General features: G+C 38.4%; 1 protein-coding gene across 1 annotated transcript in view; it reads left to right on the forward strand.

The window, feature by feature from the left end:
• Positions 1-1,129: 1,129 nt before the first annotated feature.
• LOC130913716 (dynein axonemal heavy chain 10-like) overlaps positions 1,130-13,194 on the forward strand; it is a 144,372-nt gene continuing 132,307 nt past the window's right edge. Inside the window, exons 1-6 of the mRNA XM_057832527.1 lie at positions 1,130-1,369; positions 1,441-1,556; positions 7,523-7,733; positions 10,173-10,561; positions 11,879-12,069; positions 12,145-12,343. Of these exons, the coding sequence (XP_057688510.1) occupies positions 1,270-1,369; positions 1,441-1,556; positions 7,523-7,733; positions 10,173-10,561; positions 11,879-12,069; positions 12,145-12,343 (1,206 nt within the window). The 5' untranslated portion in view covers positions 1,130-1,269. The remainder of the gene's footprint in view (positions 1,370-1,440; positions 1,557-7,522; positions 7,734-10,172; positions 10,562-11,878; positions 12,070-12,144; positions 12,344-13,194) is intronic.

The following is a 13,194-nucleotide window of genomic DNA, read 5'->3' on the forward strand; positions in this document are numbered from 1 at the left end:
TGCGTTTTCTACAGTTAATGGTAAATAAACTGTGAGAAATGCAGTGAACCAAGGTTTAGACCCTTCTCCCCAATTTTCATTTTTATTTTATCTATGTATTCTTAAAGCAGCCCAAAGGAATTTTTTTTTTTTTTTTGGGGGGGGGGGGGGGGGCTGTTCTCATGGACAAAAGCAGTAGTGTTTTACCTGAAGGAAGGTATGGGGCGCCGTTTGTAAAGCAGCACATGCTGAAAAATACGACATTTTCTCATATTTAGCGCCACACAGTGTTTAAAATGTGTGAAATTTTTAGAGGCCTTTTTTTTCACATTTCCAACATTGTTAAGCAACTTACAAATTTATTTTTAAATAATAAGTATTGGACTTGAATGTTTAAATCCAGAACTAAATATTTATCATAAATAAACATTTAAATTTACAATTTAGATATAAAATATAAATTTACCATTTAGATTTAAGATATAAATTTAACATTTAGATTTAACACATAAATGTAGGATATAAATTTAACATTTATATTTATATTAAATATTTAGTTCTGCATTTAAACATTCAGGCCCAATACTTATTATTTAAAAATAAATAAGTTGCTAAACAATGTTGTAAATGTGCAAAAAAAAAAAAAAAAAAAAAGTATCTAAAATTTCACACCAAACTTTAAACACTGTGGCGCTAAATATCGTAATTTTCAGCATGTGCTGCTTTACAAACGGCGCCGCATAGGAAGGCTCCATTTTTTTGGTTCACTAAGAAGTTTTTTCAGTTATATTTAATTATTTGTTAGACAATTTTGAGTGGTCTTCAGATAAAAAATTCCATTCCTGGATCGTTAAGAGATTATTAACAAGGTTGTATTCGTTGTGTATGTTAATATACACTAATCTATTTTCCGATATTGCAATTTAAATTTACTAATAAAATGCTAGAAATCACACATTTGATGACCACTTCACTTGAGTCCGCCAATGTTCTCCGACGCAATATGGCCGCCAGCTACTTTTGTTGCCCTCTCTCCAATTGACATCTAGGCTCATTTATGCGATATTTACAGCCACACGCTAAAATGTTTACCTTTGGTGACGTGTACAAACGTCATTCTTTTGGTCTATTTTTATCTTTTATATCGATATATTTTTTAGTATTTGTTTTTACACGTTAGTGGTTAAAAAATGGTGTCGAAACGGACGAAGTAGAATTCGTTATTAAATGATAAAATTAGAGCAGAATCACCGACCGTAGAACACACGCAGGAGTGGGAGAGTTTTGGAGATGGAGGAGGAGGGAAAAGAGGACAACCAACAAGACTTGGGTTCCGATCCAAAGGAGGAAGATCCTGACGGATCGGGCCCCCTAATCCAAGACGAAGAGGGTGAGTTCATTTCACCGCGGCTCATTTAAATGCGCATGAGAAGTTGCAACCTCTCATCTCATTGTGTTTAGACGTCGATGGCGAGTCACCCGAAAAAACTGAAGAAGAATACCTGTCGCCATCTCCTGTGGAGATTGAAAGAAGTAACGAATACATCCTAAAATTACTGCAGAAAAAACTTATTCATGTGAGTGAACTTCACAGCAACTTCTGTTCAATTTTATCCCACAAACATTTGGTTAACAGGCAAAATCCATAGTAAAATTGTGTGTAAACAGTCCTTTTCATCATGCTGTTCAAATTTTGACGTGAGACAAAGAAAAACACATGAACAATTGATGAAATAAGATGGTTTATATTTAACCTAGCCACTTAAGGCGAGTGAGCCTTAATTATATGGAGGTAGATTTTTGTCTTTATTATTCAACCAAAAAAAAAAAAAAAAAAGTGCTTCAATCAAAATATATATTATCAATTAAAAAAAAAGTCATTTTAATTTAAAAAATGTGTTTGACTGCAAAAATAAATCTGAAAATCAAAAAGATGCATTTCAAAACTATTTTTCTTCTTTTTTATGATTGAAGTAACATTTTGCGTTTGGGCCACATTTTAGCTTGGACATTTGTGTCTATTATTCAATCAAAAAATAAGTTGCGTCAAACAAACAAAAAATATATTTTCGAAAGAAAAATCACTTCAATTTAAAAAAGAAAAATTTCAATCATAGAAAATAAAACGTTTTTGAATGCAAAAAAATTTTTGAGACTCAAAAATTTGCATTTGAACACTTAATTTTTCATTGAAAATGTTTTTGTGTTTGGCTATATTATGGGTAGACATTATGGTAGGACTTCCTATGATTGAAACTTTTCTTTTTTTGATTGAAGTGATTTTTCTTTTGAAATATAGGCAGAGTTTGACTTTTGGGGCGGGGGGGGCACAACATGTTGATGACCCCAAACGCAGTGTCAGCAATAAAATTAACTTACAAGAATATTTATAATGATAAGTTAAAAATGAGCGCTTTTTTGTTTCCCATCATTCTTGAGGGGAATTTTAAATCAGGCTGCTTAGGACAGCTATACTTTTCGCCAAGATTGTCATCCATTTAATATGGAACGCCTGCCGGTGTCGTGCCAATGTAGTTACCCCAGTCAAAAATCGTATCCCCTGGGCGGAGCAATATGGAGGTAGATTTGTGTCTTCATTATTCGATCCCCCCAAAAAGTTGCTTCAATCAAAATATATGTTTTCAATTAAAAAAAGTCACTTCAATCCAAAAAAAAAAAAAAAAAGTGTTTGAATGCAAAAATAAATTAGAAACTAAAAAAAAATGCATTTGAAAGTTATTTTTCTTTGAATTTTTTTTTTTTTTTTTTTGGTTTAGGCAACTTTTTAGATTGAAGTAATGTTGTTTTGCGTTTGGTCCACATTTTGAGTAGGACATTTGTGTCTTTTATTATTCAATCAAAAAATAAGTTGCTTCAAACAAAAAATATATATTTTCAAAAGAAAAATCAATTCAATCAAAAAAAAAAAAAAGAAAAATTTCAATCATAGAAAAAAAAGTTTTTGAATGAAAAAAAATATTTGACTCAAATATTTGCATTTGAACACTTAATTTCTCATTAAAAAAGTTTTCTTTGATTTTAGCAATCCTTTTTGGGTGACATTTGTGTCGAAATCATTCAATCCTCCAAAAAGTTGCTTCAATCAAAAAAACAATTCAATCAAAGAAAAAAATCATTTGAAACATAAAATTGCCCTCCCCTAATTTTTTGGGGGGGGAAATAATATGCAAAGCAAATGACCGTCTAAGGTGCTCGTCACATGATCTGTTTGAAAAATCATTTTGACCCATGATAAAAATAACGTTTTTTGTCTATATCATTCATTTATGTTGTTGTTTATGAACTTCTATATATACAGGGGTGCACATAATTTTTTTGCCCAGGTTCTCAGAGGAGGACCTGGAGATGTGACTTGGTCCTCATTGAGCTTGAGAGCCGACCCGCCTGATGCGATAAATTTATGACAAGGTTTACTTAGAGCCAATTAACTTTAATTAATTATATTAACAATTAATGCTTGATTAACATCAACTGGCACAACAAAATTGCTATTACTTTGAAGTGAAATGTAAAGAAATAAAAAGCACCAATTCAAAATAAAGGGCATTATGCGGCTCCCACATTAACTCCAAGCCTTTTTAAAAGTGGGATGTCCTCCTGATAAGACCTTATTGAACGTGCATGTTTAGCTTTGTAAAATGCGAGCAAAAACACGTTTGTCAGTGCATGTCGCTGTTCATTACCTTTATTCCGCCACTTGTCCATAGGGCGAGCGGGGTCATGTTTGACATCGATAGTTTGCTTAATTGCCACATGCTCTCTGTTTTTTTCGTGCTTTTCAAAGTTTGGATGGCTGAAATTCTTTGACCCTACATAAAATGCGCTGCTCTTATCGGCGACATTGGGATTCTCACAGCACATTTTGTACCGCATTTCCATGCGAGCATCATTTGCTTCTAGCCATGGTACATCCTACTTTTCAGCAAAAGTCCTTTTTTTCGGTAGCTCCGGTGACGTCTCTGTCGTCTGTCTGTCTTTTGACGGGGGTGGGGGAACACGGAAGTAATTACTCAGTGTGGCCTGCCTCTTTGACATTTTGAGAAGTTATTTTCTCGTGTCGGCCGCAAATACGGTGGTCAGCCATCGGTACGCAAAAGCGTATGGAAGTCGTTGAGGGCCAGCGCGTTTGTCTACGTCCGGTCACTTATGTGCACCCCTGTGTATATATATATATATATATATATATATATATATATACACATATATACATACAGTGCCTTGCAAAAGTATTTGGCCCTCTTGAACCTTGCAACCTTTCGCCACATTTCAGGCTTCAAACATAAAGATATAAAATTTTAATTTTTTGTCAAGAATCAACAACAAGTGGGACACAATCGTGAAGTGGAACAAAATTTATTGGATAATTTAAACTTTTTTAACAAATAAAAAACTGAAAAGTGGGGCGTGCAATATTATTCGGCCCCTTTGCGTTAATACTTTATAGCGCCACCTTTTGCTCCAATTACAGCTGCAAGTCGCTTGGGGTATGTTTCTATCAGTTTTGCACATCGAGAGACTGATATTCTTGCCCATTCTTCCTTGCAAAACAGCTCGAGCTCAGTGAGGTTGGATGGAGTGTGTTTGTGAACAGCAGTCTTCAGCTCTTTCCACAGATTCTCCATTGGATTCAGGTCTGGACTTTGACTTGGCCATTCTAACACCTGGATACGTTTATTTTTTAACCATTCCATTGTAGATTTGGCTTTATGTTTTGGATCATTGTCCTGTTGGAAGATAAATCTCCGTCCCAGTCTCAGGTCTTGTGCAGATACCATCAGGTTTTCTTCCAGAATGTTCCTGTATTTGGCTGCATTCATCTTCCCGTCAATTTTAACCATCTTCCCTGTCCCCGTTGAAGAAAAGCAGGCCCGAACCATGATGCTGCCACCACCATGTTTGACAGTGGGGATGGTGTGTTCAGGGTGATGAGCTGTGTTGCTTTTACGCCAAACATATCGTTTTGCATTGTGGCCAAAAAGTTCAATTTTGGTTTCATCTGACCAGAGCACCTTCTTCCACATGTTTGGTGTGTCTCCCAGGTGACTTGTGGCAAACTTTAAACGAGACTTTTTATGGATATCTTTGAGAAATGGCTTTCTTCTTGCCACTCTTCCATAAAGGCCAGATTTGTGCAGTGTACGACTGATTGTTGTCCTATGGACAGACTCTCCCACCTCAGCTGTAGATCTCTGCAGTTCATCCAGAGTGATCATGGGCCTCTTGGCTGCATCTCTGATCAGTTTTCTCCTTGTTTGAGAAGAAAGTTTGGAAGGACGGCCGGGTCTTGGTAGATTTGCAGTGGTCTGATGCTCCTTCCATTTCAATATGATAGCTTGCACAGTGCTCCTTGAGATGTTTAAAGCTTGGGAAATCTTTTTGTATCCAAATCCGGCTTTAAACTTCTCCACAACAGTATCTCGGTCCTGCCTGGTGTGTTCCTTGGTTTTCATAATGCTCTCTGCACTTTAAACAGAACCCTGAGACTATCACAGAGCAGGTGCATTTATACGGAGACTTGATTACACGCAGGTGGATTCTATTTATCATCATCGGTCATTTAGGACAACATTGGATCATTCAGAGATCCTCACTGAACTTCTGGAGGTAGTTTGCTGCACTGAAAGTAAAGGGGCCGAATAATATTGCACGACCCACTTTTCAGTTTTTTATTTGTTAAAAAAGTTTAAATTATCCAATAAATGTTGTTCCACTTCACGATTGTGTCCCACTTGTTGTTGATTCTTGACAAAAAAATTAGTAATTGACACTTTTCGGCCACCAGGGGGGCCTGGACCACTCAGCTAATGTTTTGAAAATATATATGTTTTTGTTTGAAGCAACTTATTTTTCGATTTAATAATAAAGACACAAATATCCTAACCAAAATGTGGACCAAATGCAAAACAACACTACTTCAACCAAAAAAGTTGTTTCAATTCCCCCCCCCCCCACACCCCCCCCCCCCCCCAAATTCCAAGAAAAATCCTTTTCAAATGCATTTTTTTGTTTCTAATTTATTTTTGCATTCAACCCCTTTTTTTTTTTTTTCGTTTTTGGATTAGAGTGACTTTTCTTGATTGCAAAATGAAAATATATATTTTAGGGCTGTCAAAATTATTGCGTTAACGGGCGGTAATTAATTTTTTAAATTAATCACGTTAAAATATTTGACGCAATTAACGTACATGCCCCGTTCAAACAGATTAAAATGACAGCAGTGTCATGGCCACTTGTTACATGTGTTTTTTGTCTCCCTCTGCTGGCGCTTTGGTGCGACTGATTTTATGGGTTTAAGCACCATGAGAATTGTGTAATTATTGACATCAACAATGGCGAGCTACTAGTTTATTTTTTGATTGAAAATTTTACTAATTTTATTAAAACGAAAACATTAAGAGGGGTTTTAATATAAAATGTCTATAACTTGTACTCACATTTATCTTTTAAGAACTACAATTCTTTCTATCCATGGATCGCTTTAACAGAATGTTAATAATGTTAATGCCATCTTGTTGATTTATTGTTATAATGAACAAATACAGTACTTATGTACAGTATGTTGAATGTATATATCCGTCTTGTGTCTTATCTTTCCATTCCAACAATAATTTACAGAAAAATATGGCATATTTTATAGATGGTTTGAATTGCGATTAATTACGATTAATTAATTTTTAAGCTGTGATTAACTCGATTAAAAATTTGAATTGTTTGACAGCCCTAATACATTTTGATTGAAGCATTTAAAAAAAAATTAAATAATAAAGACACAATCTACCTCCATATGATTAGGGCCCGAGCACTGAGTGGTGCGAGAGCCCTGGTGGAATGTTTTGCGATCTTGCGAAAAACCGTAACAAAATAACTCAACATCGCCCCAGTACATTTTTCAAAAAGGCCTCCCCATTAAGTTTTTTTCAACGTAAAGCGATGAAAATTGGGAAATCGATACCTTGTGCAAAACTGCACCAAAAAGTCTCTTGGACCCATATCCCAAACCAGACAGGAAATCGGGTATTTTGGATTTAATGTGAAAAAATATGGAATTTTAGTGGATTTACAGGGTGCAAATTTGAGACATTGGTGCCCAGGGAGTTAGTTGTACCCTCCTCAAAATTGGTGAGACTGTTCATGAGAACTATAAGATCTTAAAATATGAAAATGGTGAGTTTTAAATCTCAGGCCTGACCTAGGCGGGATGCCAAAGGTGGCCATTTTTATGGGCTGCACGCCAAATTCAGTAGATGACGAATAACTCCCTGATCCAATGTTAAGCTTTTTTAATATCTGGCATATATGAGAGGTATCCCAGCCTGAACACAACTGCATTGAAATATTACCCATTCGGCCTTGTGGTCCCTGTTGGGAATGTTTGAAGTCATGTAAACGTGAAAATATGTTTGGTGTAATCATTTTATTGCAAATTCCCTTGAAGCCTCAGTACAGGTAAATGCGTTCAACATTTGATTAAAAATGAATAAATAAAAAAAAAAGCTGCCAACGTCTTTTTTTTTGTTTTTAGATTTATATCCCCTTAATGACTACACATCAGATGAAAAAAAGTCATATAGTCTCTCAGCCTGAAGAAGCACCTCCCCCTGAGGAATCAAGTGGCGATAAGGAGACTACAACCAAGCAAAGTGACCAAGCACCCCTTCGTGATGAACTACTTAACAGCACACACAAGTTCCTTGGAGTGGTCAATACAACGATACAACAGCTTCAAGCTCAAGGTTTGTTATTCACATATACTAGGGATGGGAATCGAAATCCGATTACAATTCCGAACCGGTTCCGAGTGTTTCGAGGCCTTGACATCGCAATGAAAAAGCCTTAACGATCCCTTTAACGATTCCTAAAGACGCATATTGCGTCGTGGCGTGTCTTGTTGTCCAGACGCATCAAACTAGCATTGCGCCAAGAACCAGCTGCTCCAAAGTTTGGCTACACTTCACCAGGAAAGAGGGTGAAAATGAAAGGTTACAATGGTTTAGCACGAGCATTGCAGTGCAGCCGTAAACATAACAATGACAGCACGTAGGTTCAAACGCTCGAAAATGTGTCTTCACTTCATGAAGAAAAATTAGAACAAAACGACTTGCAGTCATTGCAAGGTGGAGATAACTGCATCGGGAGGGAATAGGACTGCACTGTCCTCACCGAGATGCTAAGGCTTAGTCCTGGCTATACAGCTAGCTAAACTCCCAAATGACGATACAGAAGACGTTGGTATAATTTGGGCAAATAAGTATTTAGTCAACCACCAATTGTGCAAGTTCTCCCACTTGAAAAGATTAGAGGCGTGTAATTGTCAACACGGGTAAACCTCAACCATGAGAGACAGAATGTGAAAAAAAAAAAAACAGAAAATCACATTATTTGATTTTTAAAGACTTTATTTCCAAATTAGAGTGGAAAATAAGTATTTGGTCACTTACAAAGAAGTAAGATGTGCTGTGAAAGAGGTATAACTTCTTCTAAAGAGGTCTAACGATGCTCCAATCGTTACCTGTTTTAATGGCACCTATTTTAACTCATTATCGGTATAAAGACACCTGTCCACAATCTCAGTCAGTCACACTCCAAACTCCACTATGGCCAAGACCAAAGAGCTGTCGAAGGACACCATTGACAAAATTGTAGACCTTGCACCAGGCTGGAAAGACTGAATCTGCAATAGGTAAAATGCTTGGTGTAAAGAAATCAACTGTGGGAGCAATTATTAGAAAATGGAAGACATACAAGACTACTGATAATCTCCCTCGATCTGGGGCTCCATGCAAGATCTCACCCCGTGGCGTCAAAATGATAACAAGAACGGTGAGCAAAAATCCCAGAACCACACGGGGGGACCTAGTGAATGACCTACAGAGAGCTGGGACTACAGTAACAAAGGCTACTATCAGTAACGCAATGCGCCTCCAGGGACTCAAATCCTGCACTGCCAGACGTGTCCCCCTGCTGAAGAAAGTACATGTCCAGGCCCCTCTGCGGCTCGCTAGAGAGCATTTGGATGATCCAAAAGAGGACTGGGAGAATGTGTTACGGTCAGATGAAACCAAAATAGAACTTTTTGGTAGAAACACAGGTTCTTGTGTTTGGAGGAGAAAGAACACTGAATTGCATCCGAAGAACACCATGCCCACTGTGAAGCATGGGGGTGGAAACATCATGCTTTGGGGCTGTTTTTTTGCAAAGGGACCAGGACGACTGAGCTGTGTAAAGGAAAGAATGAATGGGGCCATGTATCGAGAGATTTTGAGTGAAAATCTCCTTCCATCAGCAAGGGCTTTGAAGATGAGACGTGGCTGGGTCTTTCAGCATGACAATGATCCCAAACACACAGCCAGGGCAACAAAGGAGTGGCTTTGTAAGAAGCATTTCAAGGGAGTTGAAAGTCCGTGTTGCCCCAAAACATCACTGCTCTAGAGGAGAGCTGCTTGGAGGAATGGGCCAAAATACCAGCAACAGTGTGTCAAAAGCTTGTGAAGAGTTACAGAAAACGTTTGGCCTCCATTATTGCCAACAAAGGGTACATAACAAAGTATTGAAATGAACTTTTGGTATTGACCAAATACTTATTTTCCACCATGATTTGCAAATAAATTCTTTAAAAATCAAGCAATGTGATTTTCTGGGGGGTTTTCTCACGTTCTGTCTCTCATGGTTGAGGTTTACCCATGTTGACAACTACAGGCCTCTCTAATATTTTCAAGTGGGAGAACTTGCACAATTAGTGGTTGACCAAATACTTATTTGCCCCACTGTAGGACATTTTGGCAGAACCCCGGTTTTGCCCTACTCTCGTCTCCTCTCATCCCGTCTTTCCTGTTCATTTTGCTTTTGCTGCTCGTTTTGTGAAATATCGATAGTACTGTCAGACTCATGAATGTTCCACTCGGGTTCAAATTGAAAGGGTTAAACAGATGACATGTTCATGTCCATGGAGTCATACTCTTGAAGCTCGGCAGCGTAACAATGTGACGTGCCTGCCCTATGACGTCAACAACAATTGCGACCTACTAGTTAAACTACAAATTGTATAAAAACAAAAACATCCAGAGAGGTTTCAATGTCAAATTTTTTTATTCATAATAAAGTTTATCTTTGACGAACGACAAGTGTCCGTGGATCCCTTTAACCAAATACTGTAACTTTGTCTTTTATTGAAGATGACATTGCGCTGCATATTCCTGACATAGACATGGAGAATGATGTCAATAACCTGATGGTCAATTCAGAGCTGGTAGACGAGTTGGAGCAGTGTGTAATGAACTGGAAGACTCAGCTTGACACTGTCATGGCGGAGCAAGATGGCAAGAAGCCACAGACACCTAGTCCGATGGCAGAAATCATTTTTTGGCAGGAGCGGTCCTCCATCCTCAGTGCTTTGACAGCAAAGCTTAATCAACCATCGGTAAAGAAGATTTTGCTTGTATTGAGCAAAGCACAGGCAGGTATTGTTCCTTCTATGGAGGCTGCAGTGGCTAAACTGGTTAAATACAATTTGGAGGCAGATGAAAACGTACGCTTCCTCAAGACACTGGAAAGGCATTTCAAGGTGAGCAAGATGTTTTCCTCAAATTTGGTGATTGTTAACATCTACAGTGGTATAAAAAAGTATCTGAACTTTTTGGAATTTTTCACATTTCGGCATAAAATCACCATCAAATGTGATCTGGTCTTTGTCAAAATCACACATGAAAAAACAGTGTCTGATTTAACTAAAACCACCCAAACATTTATAGGTTTTCATATTTTAATGAGGATAGCATGCAAACAATGACAGAAGGGGGAAAAATAAGTAAGTGAACCCTCTGCCAAAGGAGACTAAAAGAGCAATTGAAACCAATTTTTACCAAACAATTTAAGTCAGGTGTGTGCCCAATTACTGATGAGTGGTTTAAAGCTGCCCTGCCCACTATAAAATACACACCTGGTAAGAATGGCCTTGATGAGCATCATTTTCTGTCCATCATGGCTCGGTGAAAAGTGCTGTTTGAAGACCTGCGATCAAGCATTGTTGATTCGTATAAATCTGGGAAAGGATACAAAACCATCTCTAAAAGTCTGGATGTTCATCGATCGACAGTCAGAGAAGTTGTCTTCAAATTGAGAGTTTGGCACAGTTGCTTTTCTCCCAAGGAGTGGCTGTCCACCAAAGATGACTCCAAAAGTTCAGCGCAGAATACACAGAGAGGTAAAAAAGAATCCTAGAGTGTCTGCTAAAGACTTACAGAAATCACTGGCACAGTCCAATATCTATGTGCACACATCAGCTGTATGTAAAACTATGGCCAAGAATGGTGTTCATGGGAGGACTCCACGGAGGAAGCCACTGCTGTTGCTCGTTTCATGTTCGCAAAAAGGCACTTGGACATTCCACAGACGTTTTAGCAAAATATTTTGTGGACTGGTGAAACCAAAGTTGAATTGTTTGGGAGTAACACACAACTTCATGTGTGGAGGAAAAATGGAACAGCTCACCAACGTCAATACCTCATCCCCACCGTGAGGCATGTGGAGGTAGCATCATGATTTGGGGGTGTTTTGCTACCTTAGGGCCTGGACAACTGACTTAACTGGACAACTTGTTTAACTTACTTATTTTGCCCCTTTCTGTCATTGTTTGCATACTATCCTCATTAAAATATGAAAACATATAAATGTTTGGGTTGTTTTAGTTAAAGCAGACGCTGTTTTTTTCATCTGTGTGCTTTTGACAATAATCAGATCACATTTGATGGTGATTTTATGCAGAAATGTGAGAAATTTCAAAAGGTTCAGATACTTTTTCATACCACTGTAGTTGAACCTTTATTTACATGATTGGTTTAACAATTGTCCCACCTTTTAAGACAAATGTTTTATCTTGTAGAATCTGGCTACCGGAGCACACTTTAGTGTGATCCTGGAGACCATCCCACCTCTGATGAACAGTTTACAAGTTGTGTGGTTAATTTCATGCCACTATAACAGGAATGATCGTATGGTTCCTTTAATGGAGCGCATTGTTTGGCAACTGTCTGAGCGGGTGGCTCAAGTAGTTGATCTCAGTGTGCTGTTCAAGTATGTGGAGTTTATATTAAACATGTCACCCTTGTCTTGCTCGGCCATGAGAGTCTAATTATGTGTCTCAACTAGGGGTCAAAGAGAGATGGCGAAATCCAAGGTGGATGATGCGAAGCGTGTTCTAGAATTGTGGAAGTCCACTTACTTTGAAGTCCGCCAGGAAATTGAAAAAGGAGGCACTGGAAAACGCTGGGAGTTTGATAAGAGAAAGCTGTTTGAGAAAAGTGATTACATGGCTGCCATCTGCCTGGACTTGTCCAATGTTTTGCATGTTAGTTAAATTCCTCATATTCAGTGAGGAAATGGGTATTTGAACACCCTGAGATTTTGCAAGTTCTACCTCTTAGAAATAATAGGCTGGTTTGAAATTTTCATCCCAAGGTTCTGACTGGCCGCAAATGGAATGCCCATGCCGAGGTCGATTAAGCTATCAGCCGATTAGATGATTCCAGATGGGAACAGTAGGCTTAGGATGGGGAGATGCACCATGTTTCTGGTCCAAGGCCAACCGCAAGGAGAGGAAGGATATTGTGGTGGCGGAGGTGACGAAAATGGAGGAAAACTGCTACAAAATCAAAGCTGTGTCGCAGGGTCGGCAAGGAGGCTGAACAACCTAGGAGGGGATCACACACAGGAGCATCAGTTGGTCAGACGTTTGGAAGATCCCACAAGCAAGACTCAGCTTCCTCATCCGCTCAACCTATGACACGCTTCCCTGCCCTCGGAACCTCCACCAGTGCTTCAGGATGGAGGAATGTGTGCACTCTGCAATGCTCCCAACGTACAGTGCCTTGCAAAAGTATTCGGCCCCCTTGAACCTTGCAACCTTTCGCCACATTTCAGGCTTCAAACATAAAGATATAACATTTTCATTTTTTGTCAAGAATCAACAACAAGTGGGACACAATCGTGAAGTGGAACAAAATTTATTGGATAATTTAAACTTTTTTAACAAATACAAAACTGAAAAGTGGGGCGTGCAATATTATTCGGCCCCCTTGCGTTAATACTTTGTAGCGCCACCTTTTGCTCCAATTACAGCTGCAAGTCGCTTGGGGTATGTTTCTATCAGTTTTGCACATCGACAGACTGACATTCTTGCCCATTCTTCCTTGCAAAACA

The sequence above is a fragment of the Corythoichthys intestinalis genome, chromosome 3, assembly GCF_030265065.1.
Source record: "Corythoichthys intestinalis isolate RoL2023-P3 chromosome 3, ASM3026506v1, whole genome shotgun sequence".
NCBI lineage: Eukaryota > Metazoa > Chordata > Actinopteri > Syngnathiformes > Syngnathidae > Corythoichthys > Corythoichthys intestinalis.